General features: G+C 34.7%; 2 protein-coding genes across 5 annotated transcripts; one reads left to right on the top strand and one right to left on the bottom strand.

Annotated features, from left to right (window-relative positions):
• Positions 1–2,649: 2,649 nt before the first annotated feature.
• LOC102616788 (transcription factor bHLH153) lies at positions 2,650–7,306 on the top strand. 3 transcript variants are annotated; one of them, XM_052436505.1, is made up of 7 exons: positions 2,650–3,126; positions 4,044–4,113; positions 4,881–5,006; positions 5,669–5,734; positions 6,000–6,065; positions 6,466–6,513; positions 6,837–7,306. In XM_052436505.1, exons 3-7 carry the CDS (start codon positions 4,908–4,910, stop codon positions 6,987–6,989), a joined length of 432 nt encoding a protein of 143 aa, XP_052292465.1. In that variant the 5' UTR covers positions 2,650–3,126; positions 4,044–4,113; positions 4,881–4,907; the 3' UTR covers positions 6,990–7,306. The 3 variants fall into 3 exon arrangements, with proteins under 3 accessions (XP_052292465.1, XP_006478624.1, XP_006478627.1); XM_006478561.4 differs by having other exon boundaries at positions 3,946–4,113; XM_006478564.4 differs by lacking the exon at positions 4,044–4,113.
• Positions 7,307–8,178: 872 nt separating this feature from the next.
• Positions 8,179–13,802, bottom strand: LOC102617685 (putative disease resistance RPP13-like protein 1). 2 transcript variants are annotated; one of them, XM_006478566.4, is made up of 3 exons: positions 13,497–13,802; positions 12,839–13,014; positions 8,179–12,741 (listed from the first exon to the last, which is right to left on the bottom strand). In XM_006478566.4, the coding sequence occupies exon 3, from the start codon at positions 12,607–12,609 to the stop codon at positions 8,320–8,322; it is 4,290 nt and encodes a 1,429-aa protein (XP_006478629.4). In that variant the 5' UTR covers positions 12,610–12,741; positions 12,839–13,014; positions 13,497–13,802; the 3' UTR covers positions 8,179–8,319. The 2 variants fall into 2 exon arrangements, with proteins under 2 accessions (XP_006478629.4, XP_006478628.4); XM_006478565.4 differs by having other exon boundaries at positions 12,839–12,933.
• Positions 13,803–15,188: the final 1,386 nt, after the last annotated feature.

The raw sequence follows: 15,188 nt of genomic DNA, 5'->3' as shown, positions 1-15,188 counted from the left end.
TTACAAAATAATTTTGAATTTCTGCTTGTTTTTCTTTTCCCTTTCCCTTTGTTTTCAAGATAATGTTTTCCATGGATTGATTGATGTGGACAAATTTATATAATTTTGAAGAATATAAATTAGAAAAAGTTAAAAAGATTTTTGGCGAGAGATCTATTAATAGAAAATGTCCTTAATCAATTATCACACCTATACCAAAATGTAAGGCCGCTCTACTATGGTATGTTATTAATGGTATTGCGTCGATTTTATGTTAGAAATACATGTTACATTTAGACTAAATGTATTGAATTTTAAATTCATAATATTATATAAAATGTAAATTTTTTTAACAAGTCATACGATGACACTAATCAATACCAAATTGATACAATAATTGAATCTTTGAGTAATCGACCCACTATTTTTGACTTTTAGACTCAAAGTCATTTCTGTAATAAATGATGACACAAATTTAAAAAACAAAAAATTCCTTCTGATAATTTTTTCTTCACTCTTTCTACAATAAGTACTTTTTTTTTTATTAATTTTAAATACCCTTCGACACTAAGTGATTAAGGCTCCGTTTAGTACAACTTATTAAATAGAGCTTCTAACAGTAGAGCTTATACCAATAGAGTTTTTGGACAAAAAGTCATTGGGTGTTTGGTTGTCAATAAAAAAAGCACTTTTGAACTATTAAACTGTGTGATATTTTTTATATTATCTATTTTTAGAAAAGCTCTATAACCTCTACTCCCAAAAGCTCAAATTTTGGGCTTTTGCTAGTAGAGGTAAATTAGCTTATTTAAGTTAAAAAAACTCTACTAAAAAAATAACCAAACACCATAAAAAATTTAAAAAAGTGCTTATACGATTAAATAAGCACTTATAGCTCTTAAATAAGCCATACCAAACAGGCACTAAGTATGAAATTTCTAAGATACCTCAATGCAAATTTCGACATTTGTAATAAGGCAAACACTTAAACCCTCCCTTGTAATAATGAGAATACCAATATAGTACATGAAGATATCGCATTAATTTTATGAGAATGTTGGAACAGTAGTAAATAGGCGGATAAAATTAAATGTCCATATTGACTCTATAGTAATTTGTGTATACTAAGTTTTACCACTTTGTACGTACCGAGTAATTTAAGTCTATTAAGTCAAATAACCCTCCCATGCGTAAGTAGTATCCTAAAATTTTCATTTTTATTGACATAAATAACATCATGTTGTTTAGTTTATCATTAATTGAGATCCTATCATGTGAATGATATAATTCACAAATGACTAAGAAGGAAAATTTGAATAATAATTAAGAATAGTAATATAACTAGTATAATGTTTTTTTCTCATCAAATCAATTTTGTTTGGCCAAAATTTAATATATAAACTAGAAAATAAATGATTAATATTTAAGTGCAATTAATGGGTCGACACTTGTTAAAACAAGTGTTCCATTATTTTTTTTTCAATTTATTTTTTCAAATATCAATAGCGCTCTTGACATAAGTAAGAGAACAAGAGATGCTTTAGTCCTTAGGCATTGTAAGTAACAATCGTTATAACATAAATACGTCCACAATTATAAATTATTAAAAGCACAGCACAAGCCAAGCCACAAATGAAGGATCGAGGAATGAAAGAAAAGAGTTCAAGTTTTCAATTTCAATTTTAATATTAATAGGCAGTCCAAAAATAAAAAATTCCAATGTTAATAGGGTGGATTTATTTATCTTCTAAAATTTACTTGGATCATTCCATTATTTTGTACACTCATACAGTAATTTGAAAAAAAAAATTTTACTTTACATACTCTTTAAAATTTTTAAAAAAATTCCTTACTTAAATTATTTAAATTAATAAATTTTATTTACTTAAAACACCAATAAAACGATTCAACACTCTCAATTTTAAAACATCTAATACATGCTTCAAATAATATAATTGAACAAGTTGTAAAAAAAATTATTAACATAATTTTAAATATTAAATTTTTTTATTTATGTCCAATATTAGATTTTGCATCTAAAATAACTTGTAATGAGAACATAATAATAAAAAGAAACTCTATAGATACTACCAAAAAAAGAAAAGAAGGAGAAAAAAATTGTTTTACAATGGTTTGGTTTTATTTTATTTTTTAAAAAATAAAAAGCATCACAATACTTTATATTCAAAATATTCCAAAATATTAATTTTCAGGTTATTCATCTAAATATTGATTAAGATGTTTGATATAAAAATTTTAATATTTAAAGTATGAGAATTATTTATCAAATAACGTGTGTAATATATGAGTATTTAAAATAATTATATAATATTAATTTATAATAAATTATTCTTAATAATAATTCATAGAATGAATTTTTTATAATAAAATTTTTATTAAAATTAAAACGTTTAAAATCATTTTTAAAGTAGAAATAGTTACTGCCTCATTAATATAAGTCCTGCACAATCAAAAGGATGTCACATTCAAAAATAGTGGCAACAATGACGTCATCTATCGTAGAACTAACTGCTTCTTCAGTCCTCTCACTTCTTGGCTCTTTCATTTTTGCATGGTTGGATATTAGCTGTCAAAATTATTTAAAGAAAAAAAAACATTTTTTGTGTAACAAAACTATGTTTTCAGAAAATATTTTATTGTTTTTAAAACCTTATAAAAACACTTTCACACAACTCATTTATTCCTCTTTCTCCTCAACTTTTCGCACTCCCTTCTCTTCTCCCCTTTCTGCAACTTGACAACCCATTTATGGCTTCTCTTTTTTAACCCTTTTGATGCTCAAATTTCAACTGGGTTTCGGTGATTTTAGTGAACTCTTTTGAAGTTTTGATTAAAGGGTTTAATTTTGTCGTAAAGTTTTCAACTTTTTGAGACGCAAAAACTGACAAATTTAAGCAGAAAGTTCCATTTTCTTGAAAGGGAAACCGTTTTTTTGTTTCCGAAGACGGACTTTTGGGTTCGTTGTTTTTTTTGAAAAACCTTGGAACAAAGCCATTTATTTTGGCTTTCACTAAACCCTTCGGTGGAAATTTGAGTGATACTTGAACTGGGCTGTGATTGTTTTTAGCGTATAAAGCTCAGATTTTTATTGTGAGCTCTCTTGGCAATGCTGACTCTATACTCTTGGTGAGTTCTAAATTTTGCTTGTTTCTTCTTCTTACTTTTTAAACAACTCTGCTTCACTTAGTTTCCTCAATTTACGGAAATTTTGTTCAATTTGCTGCTTGATTTCCTCTTTATTATTGTTTGAGTATGCCTTTGCTATGTGTGTTAACTGCATGGTAGTTATCATAATTTCTTGGTTACTATTTATTTAATTGTGTTTATGTTGGTTAATTATATTCCTTGATTGATATTAGATTAAGATGATATTCCTTGATATTAAATAATAGTTAATTGGAAGATCAAACACGCAAATTAATTTATGATTCATTCATGCATCCTAAATATTGATTTTCACTAGGGACCCACAAAAATCATTTCTTTTATCTGGGTTTGTTCCCCCATCAAACACACAAAAAGACACCATTATAGTCCTAAGTTCATTTATATATTTGGTGTTTGTGCTTTAGTCGATTAATAAAGTAATGAATAGTTAGCCGTTTTTAAATTCATTGGAGGGTCTAGATTGTGTAGACATACGAACCCAATACATCACTTGTTTTTAATATTAAGTAGGTGAACGTGACTTTCACTGAAAGATGGAAAATCTTGTCTATTTGTGCGATCAGAATTAGTTCAGTATAGTGATATTGTTTCTTAATTATGCAAATGTGTATTTTGTATTGTGTTTTGCGTTTCATTTCTGACCAAAACAGTGAATGTTTGTTTTATTTATGCAAATATTAGCAATATTATGATATTTATTTGAAAGATGTCTTGTATGGCTATAAAATGTTTGATTATTTTAATCTATAATGATAATGGTGTTTTGTTTCACCTTAGATGATTGTTTAATCAAATTAACCTCATTGGATGGTCAACTGTGATTTTACATTATTTTGGGTATCATCACACGGGCTCGTACTGCTGCTGATCTCTAGGCAGAAGCTTCATCCCCGTGATCAGCGGTATTGGTATCTGAAGTCTTGACTGGGACCTACCTCGTTGGAGGTAAGGGGTGAACCAACCACTCAAAGGGATACACATCTTTCATGGACTTCCATTGAGTAGTTGTATTATTATTTCCCTTTTAATGAAAAGCTTCATAGATGGACTCTTAATCAGTTAATCATGCTTCTTCATTTTGTCTTGCTTAATATTGATTAGCCTAAGTTTCTTCCCCATACAAATTCTATAGTAAAAGTTTATTTTGGTTTTAGCTGTAATAAGATGTTGATGACTCTTTTCAGTTTTTGTTATAACATGTTTTTGTGCTTTCTTGTTTTTTGACTGGAAAAAAGGAATAAGATGTTGATGACTCTTTTCAGTTTTTGTTATAACACGTTTTTGTGCTTTCTTGTTTTTTGACTGGAAAAAAGGGGCACCTATTCTTTCAAATACAAGTTCATAGTAAGAATACATCATCTTTGAGTATGTTGTATCATTTTAGTTTAGGGTTGTATTTAGTATGAAAAATCCTTTATTATTCAGCTAGCAACAATAATATATCTATTAATTTGGAGTTGATCAGCTTTGAATAAGGAACCAGTGCTGAACATATTATGATGAGTTTATTAACTGAACAGTCTGGTTGATATTCTTGTCTTGTAACCTACTTGATGACTATCTGGTAGAAATGATTGCTAAATTTGATTTGGTTGTTTGGATACTACGTGCTGTTTTGGTGGGACTTCTATAAGTGGCATGTAACTCTTGATTGCCTGTTGTGTTTTCGTCTTTTACTACGCATTGTAAGTCATTTGCAATTTTTTTGTTAGGGAGTATAAGGTATAAAGGTGTCGAAGATGATGGAAAATAAAAGAAGTCCTTGTGCTGTTGACCAAGGCAGTCTCCCTACTCTTACATCCAAGCGACACAAAGCTGATCTGTCCATCTCCGCCAAGGTTTCTTCACCTTCTTGTCCTGTCTTTTTTTTTTTTTTTCATTTTTCCATTTGGAGTATGTTTTTCACCTTTGACGGAAAAAGTAAGGTTAACGTGCACCAAAAGTTGCCTGTAAAATTCTCAGCTGATTATCTGGCTACATGTGATGCTTGGTTATCTTTGTGGTTCTGGAACATTTTTTTTTTTATTCTGATTAGTCCTTGGGAGTCATGCTTTTTCCACTCTGGGGCTGTTGATATCTTATTGTGCCTTCTTCTGATACTTTTGGTCCTTATATTTGATTTTAGTAGATGAATGTATGCAATAAAGGCTAGTTTACTTTATAGTTCTATAACAATTCATCATCGACACTGAATCTTTTTCTTGCAAGTTAAAAAAAACTGTTAATCTCAGAGCTCATAACAGTATTTAAAAAAAAAAAATGAAACTGCTTCAAACGATTTTAAATATTTGATGTAAACTTTGGCTTTTGAACTTATGGTTGGTTAAAATAGAACCCAGATTTGACCCTTGTTTGTGGTTTGCTGAGCACAAAGAAACGGTTCTTCTATGTCTTGGTCTTAGATTCTTTGCTGCAGTAACTTGTTGCTTGGGGTTTCTCTTTGTACAACGTGAAAAATATGTTGCTCTTGATAATTGTTTAATTTACTTCTTGGGCATAGGAGAGGAAAGAGAAGCTTGGTGAACGAATCATTGCTCTGCAACAGCTTGTTTCACCATATGGAAAGGTAAATATTGAGATTAAATCTTTCCATTAAAAGTGGAAAATAGCGCTAGTATATTACAAATGATGTTCCAGTGGTGATTGAAGGTGGGAAATTTATCCCTACAGAAACCTTCATTGATCTCTTTGCTGATGTCTTTTCGAGTTTTAGCTTCATTATCTATTTTTCACTTATACCTCATCCTTTACAGCTTTCAATCTTCAGAGTTGTGAATTGTAGATGTAGATTCAAAATTCAATTTTTCTTCATATTATATTATTTGTTGCAGACGGATACTGCATCTGTCCTTTGGGAGGCGATGGAGTACATACAATTTCTACATGAACAAGTGAAGGTGTGGCAATTTTCCTTCTTGCTGTAGCTGGATTATTTCGGTAGCCTACCCAGTTAATTGGCAGAGCTCAATGGACATTTCTCTAGAGATTAGAACTGATAATTTGAATGTTGATGTGCCGTGTGCATTTGCATGTGCGTGTGTTTTAGTTTTAGGACACGGAATTTGCATCCAGTCAACAATCTGTGTCCTAAGAATTTTTGTTTCTGTTTTTCTTTTCTTTCTGGAAAGAAGAGAGAAAATGGACGAGTATAAAAATACAAAACAGAAGAAAAAAGAACAAGATGCTCTTGGTGTGAGGACAATATGCATGTGCCATATCTATTGTACGTCTTTTGAGTGCTTTGGAGAGAATTTTGACTTTGTTCTCAATTATTTTGTTTTCTTGGAATGGTTTCAGGTGTTGAGTGCTCCATACCTCCAAAGCATGCCAGCAGCTAAGGTGCAGGTGAGCATGAGCTGGACCCAGATAATATTATTAAGTGGATAATACTCATGATAATTGAGACTGTAAAAGAAAAAGGGTTAAGTTTAGAGTCTTTTTCTGTAAAGCTATATCTGGGTGATCCTTTTCATAATGCATTCTAGTCCCTATCAATCACAACACATTTTGGGTCCCTATAATGCCATGATTGAGAACACCTTAGTATAAAATGTTTAATTTGATATTAGTTGGTTCCAAAAATCAGTCTATATTCTTACTTCGGAAAGAAAGCATCATTGATTTAACTAACGCACATTGACTGAAACTGGGGTGTATCATCTTTTCAGGAATTAGAGCAGTATAGCCTGAGAAACCGAGGTTTATGTCTCGTTCCAATTTCCTGTACTGCTGGAGTTGCTCGGAGCAATGGTGCTGACATTTGGGCACCCATCAAGACCACTTCACCTAAATTTGAGAAAGCCATCACACAATTCCATTGACACAAGCCATTGCTCACCTGCCGTAAAGGCTTCCAGAGGTGCTGCAGTGGGTAAACCAACTTTTCGCACGTAGTGCATAACAAAGTTTTGTTAGGCAGTTGTAATGGGATTGTGGTATGTGAAATAGTTGGTCATTGAAGATGTACACTATGTAATTGCAGTCCCACACCCTTATAGTTTTAACTGGTGGTGGGTTCATTCTGTCCTATTATGTTCTCCGTTTCTAATTAATCAATCTAAATGTATATCTATGACTTATGTTGTATAATGATCCTGATATATTAAAATCATAATATATGGTGGAGCTTCCTGATTCATTATGTGGCTTTCTTAGAGTCAAGCATACTACTGCATATTTAATGCTACTTTGGACTTTCCAACATTTTGGGAAACCTGAGCTGGGTGGTGCTCCAATTTCCCTTAGTTAAGGGAAAGGGTTCAACTACCTAGTTTCTAAATATAGGACCAAATTTTCTTGTAAATATTTGAAAATGACTTCGGCTTTAATGAGCTTTAGTTATATAGGCTGTCTCATAACATATTTGATTTTGACCACATCTTTCCTGCAACAAGCACATCCTGGGCATGGGTTACCATTGATAATTTGCTTATAATGATAGGGACCATACGCATTTCCACCGATCCGAAGGGTTCCTGAAGCTGGATGCAAACTTGGGATGTTTTGTAGTGAGAGCTAGATGATATACAGCCACCTGTAACACCGACAAGTGATCTTCAATTGGCCTTTGGGGCAGTGGCATTTTCAGTACAAGATTATCAGCATCCTCTATAATGAAATGGCTCTATAATCTGTTCCTTCGAAGTACCATCATTCTGAATAAAGCTTAGAAGCTGTAGAATTGGGGGATAATGTTTGTTCGGAAATTGGTTTGAATGTTGAGGGTCTGGGAATCCACCCGCTATCGTAGATTAAAAAACTGTCTTCCATTTCCGATCCTCCATCGCGAGCCTACCTCAAAAACACCTCGCGCCCATAGGATTGCTCCTCCACAGGGAATGAGCGTAACATGCGCTCAATTTCATTAACCATTTTCATAAAAATACATCACAAATGGATTAGGAAACGGACATAAGTTTATGAGATATCTTGTATTACCAAGAGCCTATGTCAGGATTCATTTCCTGTCTTAGTTCAAATCTAATTAGCAGCTTTTTGTACAAAAGAACAAAGAAAAAATTATGATCACTCCAATTTTCAAGTAACTGGGTACCTGTGTTCGCTTAAGTAACCTGAACAAGTTTGTTACAAGGAAAAGCAAAATACTGAAATTGCAAACACTTGAGTTGAGCAGGTCACAAACTTCAGTCCTCAGTCTGAGACATCAAAAACACATCTGAAATTTATATAGACACAAGGAATATCGGATATCAAGTGCCAATATTGTCCTCCATCTTTTCTACAACTTTCTTCGATTAATGGACAGTTTGAAATGTGTAGTTGCAAAAGGGAGGGAGGCAGGCCCTTGTCTGGAAAGTATCTAAGCTTTGGACAATCATCGAGAATCAGACATTCCAATGAAGGGAGGCTTTCACCAACTGAAGATAGGTATTCCAGATTTGAAAATCGGACAATCTCTAGTTTGGTTAGAGAGGCAGGTAACATCATTCCAATGTTGTCTTGTGGAAATGACACCATGTCCTGACATCCATGGATTGATAGTCGTCTGAGAGAGGTGAATCTGTTCAATGGTTCCCACTCAATCAATGACTTCCACATCTTCATATCACGAATCTCAAGTGAATGAAGGTTGGTGGGAAAGCCATCCTCAGGGAAATATACCATGCTCGGAAGATCTCCTATCTCTAACTCCTGAAGGGATGTCAGATTGTGCATGCCATTGGGCAGAGCCTTCAATTTCTCACACTCATATATCCAGAGCTTAGTCAGAGTCGAAGAAAGAAACCCTCCATCAGGAAAGGAAATGAGATTTGGACAATGGCTTATAAAAATCTCTTGAAGATGGTTGAGCTTAAGCAAACCATCAGGTAAAACTATAAGATTCTCACAATAGGAAATCTTAACGGCTTCAAGAGATGAGTTGTTGTCCAACCTTTCTGCCAGTGACTTGAGCTTTAGACAATGATCCACTGAAAGGTACTTGAGAGCCTTAGGTAGATTGCCCACCAATGACAAGAAAGCAAGATTCCCGCAAGATTTAACACGGAGATGCTCAAGTGTGGCAGGTAACTCATTCTTGGGCAATAAGGATGTGAGGGATGCACAATCATCGATGTATAGGTACTCAAGAAGGGATGTGTACCTTGTGCTGCTGCTTTGGATGCTCTCTTCTTTTATCAAATTCCCTAGTCTATTGCAATTGCTGATGTGCAGCCATTTAAGGCTTGGATGTAGCTGGACTTGAGAAATATGTGTCAAGGAATTACAGTGAGCAATATACAATCTATCAAGAGATGTATTGGGGTTGTCCATCCATGTATCAGGTAAGGATTCCAGTGCACTGCATTGCACAATTTTAATTGTTCTCAGCCGAGAAGGAAGAAGAGCCTCTGGAAAGGAAACAAGTGAAGGGCAACCATAAATCTCCATCTCTCTGAGGAAGCCAAGGCTGAGCAATGCTTGCGGTAGCTTCACAAGGTATCTGCACTGGCTCAATTCCAGATACTGAAGACTGCAGGGAAACACTGGCTGCTGTTGATCTTGTTCTTCCTCTGCAATCAACCAAAGAAGTTGGGGACAACACCTGTTTACATCATTTGTACTTCTCCATGCCATCCCTTTACATCCACCAATTTCTAATTTGCAAAGTTTCGGAAGACTTGAAACTAACACAGTCAGTTGTTCACATCCTCGAACAACTAATCTCTCCAATGAAGAAAGACATTCTGGCAATCTTCCCTGCAATTTTGGGCATCCTATAAGAGAAAGCTCTCTCAGCTGTGGAAAAACATTAACTTCTTTACCAGATCCATGAGGAATCCATCCTTCCCATTCTTGAATATCCTGAAAACATAAAGTCTCCAGAGATGGAAAAGGCACTGAGCAATGGTTTCCATAAAACTCTGAACCCACCATCTTTACACTTGTCATTTCAATGATAAAAAGATGCTTTAGTAGAGGTAGTTGTCCTACTGATGGCAACGAAGTGCACCTGTGACAACCTTCAAATCTTAGGAGCACTAAGTTAGCAAATGAAGAATCTCCTATCCAAGTTGGAAATGTTGTGCCGCCATAGCCTCTGATGGTGAGCTCTTCCAGATTTCGATGAGGTTTTAGCCCATCCAACATAAGTGTTACATTTTCATGCTCCATTGGGTCATCACTGGTGCTACTAGTCCATTCAAGCAATAACCTTAGAAGGTTCCTCTTTTCAATTAACTGAGCCTCCTTGGCCTCACTAGCATCTTTCACATTCTCCAACTTCGAAATATCAAGTGTCCCCTGAAGATGCTTCAGTAACTTCAACGTTCGTAACCCAGAGCCAACATCTTTTCCCACAACAAATCTGCTCAGCGTTAAAAGATGGGTCAAATTACCAATTCCCTTTGGCATTTCTTCCAATGCTTTTACATTAGAGTTTTTGAGGTGATGCAGTTTGATTAGACTCCCCATGTTTGCACACAACTTCTTGAGTCGATGACAGTTTTCTAAGAGAAGTGTATGTAAATTCCAAAGTTTGTTGACTGATTCGGGCAAAGTTTTAATTTTAGTCTCTGATAGGTCAAGGTATTGCAAATGTTTCAAGTCACCAATGGAAGATGGCACATGGAAGATACTATACCCCCGCAAAGACAATACCCTTAAGCGTTGTAGCTTGAATAACATATAAAGAACACTGTGCGCCAAGTAAGCCTTCCCGCTCCAGGTATTTGACAACACTAGTGGTAAAAAGGTCCGCAAACGTTTGGCATCAGAGAGGACCTCAAACATTTTAAGGCCATCATATGCCCCACGAAGGTATGAGAAATGACGAAGATTTTCGGAAAAACGATGTCGCTTGTGATCCTCCAATACATCCCCCATTCTAAAGTATATGTCTCCTGCAGCCCATTGAGCAAGGTCGTTGATAAGGTGATGCATCACAAACCGTGATGTATCACAGCTGGACTGTTGAAAGAATGACTTTGAATGTAGATCTCGGAAAAATTTGCGGCCTAAATCTTCCATTTTCTTGTAATTATCTTCATCACCCAAAAAACCTTCAGCCATCCATAATAGAATCGTCTCTTCTTCTTGAAATTCATAATCTTTTGGAAACAATGAGCAGTATGCAAAGCATTTTTTCAATGGACGAGAAAGATAATGGTAGCTCAGAGCAAGGGTGTGTACAATGTCACATCTCCCTTGTGATAAATCCCATATCCTGCTATTTAGCACACTTTCCCAATCACTTGGGTCATATTTACCATGTAATAGGCAACCAAGAGCTTTTGCTGCCAAAGGCAAGCCGTTACACTTGATCACTATCTTGGCACCAATTTCCTTCAATGGTTGATGCATGCTGAAGTCTCTTGTCTCCAAGGAATGTTGAGTGAACAAACACATACAATCATCATTTGACAACCCTTTCAACGGGTATGCTTGAACAGTCCCCATCATCAATGCAGCATCTGCATTGCGAGTAGTGATAATAATCTTACTTCCCGGCGCTCCATCTTGAAATGGGCGGCTCAGATCGATCCAATCATTGTAATTTTCGTTCCATACATCATCTAAAACAAGCAAAAATCTCTTTCCAAACAATTGCTTCTTCAGTTTCCATTGAAGCAAATTCAAATCATTATGATCAACAATCCCCATAGCAACAGACCTTAGAATTGACTTTGTTACCCTGATGATATCAAAATCTTGAGAGACATAGGTCCATGCTTTGAGATCAAAATGACATTGAACTCTACTATCATTGTACACAAGCTGAGCAAGAGTTGTCTTGCCCAACCCGCCCATTCCAATAATAGAAACAACAGAGAAGTGGTTGTTGTTGTGGCTCGTTCCGTCCTCCTTCAACAACAATTCAACTATCTCTTCCCTTTCTTTTGACCTGCCATACACTTTGGCTTCATGGACTAAGGAAGTTGTGGGTCGTCTCTGTCTGAATCTTTTGGACCTCCCTCCATATTTTTCTCTCAAATCTAGTGGTTGGATCTGCATTGCAATATCTTGCAATCTAGCATTGACCTCCTCTACTTTGGACACCACTTTGTAATCCAACTTAATAGATGGTAACCCCAAATTTGTGCCCCAAGTACGGATGAACTTGGGGAACTTACTTGTACTGGGTTGGTGGTGATCAGCTGCTGCAGGTTCAAGCAACAACTTCCTCCTCAAAGCTTCAGTTTCAAACTCACCCAACAAGTCTTCAACGTCGTATGCCAGGTTCTGAAGCTCGTACAGCCACATCTTCACTGACTCCTCCCTCGTCTGCTTCTCCTCTGCGTCTTCAATCACTGCCTTGATTTTCTCCAATGTTTTCTTCCACTGTACAAGATAGTCGTGGATCCGTTCACGGCGAGCAAACAGCACAACTGCTTCCGAAGCCAACTTTTCCAACAGCATCTCAATGGACACCGAAACTATTTTAGACATAGTTTCTTTTTGGTTGCGGAAACGAAAGGAATTATCGAGAGGGAACTTAGGCATCTTCAAAACTTTTTCTTTCCCTGTCGATAGCTTTTTCTTTCTGATTCAAATTGGAACTTCGGATCAAATGAACTTTCAAATCTCAAAAGTTAATCAGCATGGTAATTGAGGTCAACTACTGGTTCATTTTACCTGCTCAGCAACCGAAAAATTAAAAAAAAAAAGACAATTAATTAATTTGATTCGAGTAAGCTTGTCAGAGTTCTCTTAAGGCTTCAGTCATGCATACCGGCCACTGTTGAATTCACTACTGAAGCTGAACTTGATTCATCACATGTTGGAGTGCCAGCTGGAGTCAAGTCAACTATAAATCCAGCAGCCCATCTGGGAATGAGATTGAAAGGTGCACGTGAGAAGCTGGAAAGTTCTAGATGGCAAAACTGTTATGAAGAGATTCCCTTGCAGCTGAATTATGAATTAATTAGTTACTACTTCAGCACATATTCATTGTATTAAAGTTAGTTAGATCCAAGTTTGTTATTTTTCTGTTATACTGTTTTAACTGTAACAAACGTGCTTAGCAAAGTTAGTCGAACAATCCAGAAGCCACTATAAATACTAAGCTAGGCAAATCTCTGTAAATTCAATTTCAGTAACAATGAATTGCACTTCTTCATCTTCTCTTCAATCTCCAAATTCTAACTGCCACAACGCATGCTTTGATCTCAACAAGTTAATTAATGTATGTCAAAACAAAAAAAGTCAATTTATGGCCATGGGGATCAGAAGCAACTAGTAAAAATTTGCCCAAACATGAAGTCAAATTACTTAAATATATACATACTCATGAAAAATAACCTCGATTATAAAGATTTATAAACTCTACAAGTCCCTTCTACACCCCACCAAACCGGGAAAAAAAATGACACAACGAAGAAGAAAATTACCTCAATGGAACAAAACTATCATCCTTTAATCCTCAAAAATTTTTATTGTAGACTTGTAGTTGATGAGACAGAGGAAGGCGGTGAATTTTGTTTGACTAATTGAAGGAGTACTGAAGGTTTGGGAGGGGAAGAAAAGATGATTAGAATTGGCCAATAAAAGGAAATTAAAGATTGTTTTTGTTATAATATGTCTTGGCCAATAAAAGGAAAATTAGAAGCTATTGGCTGGGCAAGTATGTGAGATTATTTAAAAAGGGCTATTTTTAAATGTGTTTCTTTTAATGAAAGGGTGGGGGATTTTGAATAGGGATGGCAATGGGAAGGGGAGGGGAGGGGAGGGGAGGGGAGGGGAGGGGATTAATATTTTCGTATTAATTTTTGATGTTTTGCATATGTCTTCATTTTCTTTCGGTCCCTATCATAATTGCTTCAGGATATTTCGTCCCTTCTCTAAATAATAATAGGGAATCTACGAGTGTCTTCGATCCTCAAATACTTAATATCTTTTTTTTAGTTTTCAAACTTAATTTAATCATATTAACTTAAAAATATATAAAATAAAATAAAAATGATCATGAATGGGCCTTATATTTCATTCTACTCCTTCAAACTTTTGGTATATATAATATTCAAATACTGATTTTCAAAACAAAATTCAAATAATGTGATTTTTATATAATATTGATGTGATTGTTGTCCATGAGTAATGATACCGGCTGATCACGTATTATGACACAACAAAGCCACATGTGTGGCTGCTAGTTGACGTTGTGATGAGTTAGGCTACTCGGCCACTGACAACGCAACGTGCTACTGGGCTATGATGAGATGAAGACGAGTTGGGTGCTTACTACTGCACGGATAATTTGGCAATGATGAGCAAGACTGTAAGAAAGTGATTTAAAGTTTGATTTGTGAGTTATGAGCTTGTGAGTTTGTGTGCTTTTGGTTGTAGTTAAATCTAAATTATATTAAATATTTTATATTAACTAATATTTATATTATTTGTATAAATATTTTGATATTTGTTATTTACACCAATATTTAATATTTTACAATTTAAAATTTATTATTTATTGACTAATAATTATAGAAAAATAAAAAAAAATTAAAATAGGGAAATGGGGAGGGGATGGGAATTCTAACTCGTCCCAGTCCCTTCCCCGAATAAGTAATTGGGTAAAAAATATCCTCGTCTCTTTCCCGAATAAGAAATTTGGTATAAAATCGCCCATGTACCCTCCCCAAATAGGAAAAATCCCCAAGGACCCCATCACCATGGAGATTTTTGCCATCCCTAATTTTGAACCACTAATTTTTTTCTTTTAAATTATTTTTTATTACTAATATATCCCTAAAAATTTATTGTAGACACTTAAATACAATTGAATAAATGAGTTTTTATTATTTGAACTCATTCAACTTAAATTTATTTCCTTTAAACTCTAAATTGATACTCTTTATTCAAATTAATCTTACACATAAAAATGATACGTATTTGTTTTATGAAGGCCAGAGTAAGTGTTTGGAAGAATTTAATGACAAAATGTTATGTGTTTCTTGCATTTTATTTTTTCAAAGTGTTTCTTTATTTAAAATTTGATTATTTTTTTTTTTTCAAAGTTATTGAAAGAACTATATATGCTCAGCCGGAACTGAATTGGCTCATGGTTCAACCCAAACCCAAACTAA

Source organism: Citrus sinensis, chromosome 3 (assembly GCF_022201045.2).
Source record: "Citrus sinensis cultivar Valencia sweet orange chromosome 3, DVS_A1.0, whole genome shotgun sequence".
NCBI lineage: Eukaryota > Viridiplantae > Streptophyta > Magnoliopsida > Sapindales > Rutaceae > Citrus > Citrus sinensis.
Note: the sequence above shows the minus strand (reverse complement) of the source record. Positions and strands in the feature narration are given on the sequence as shown.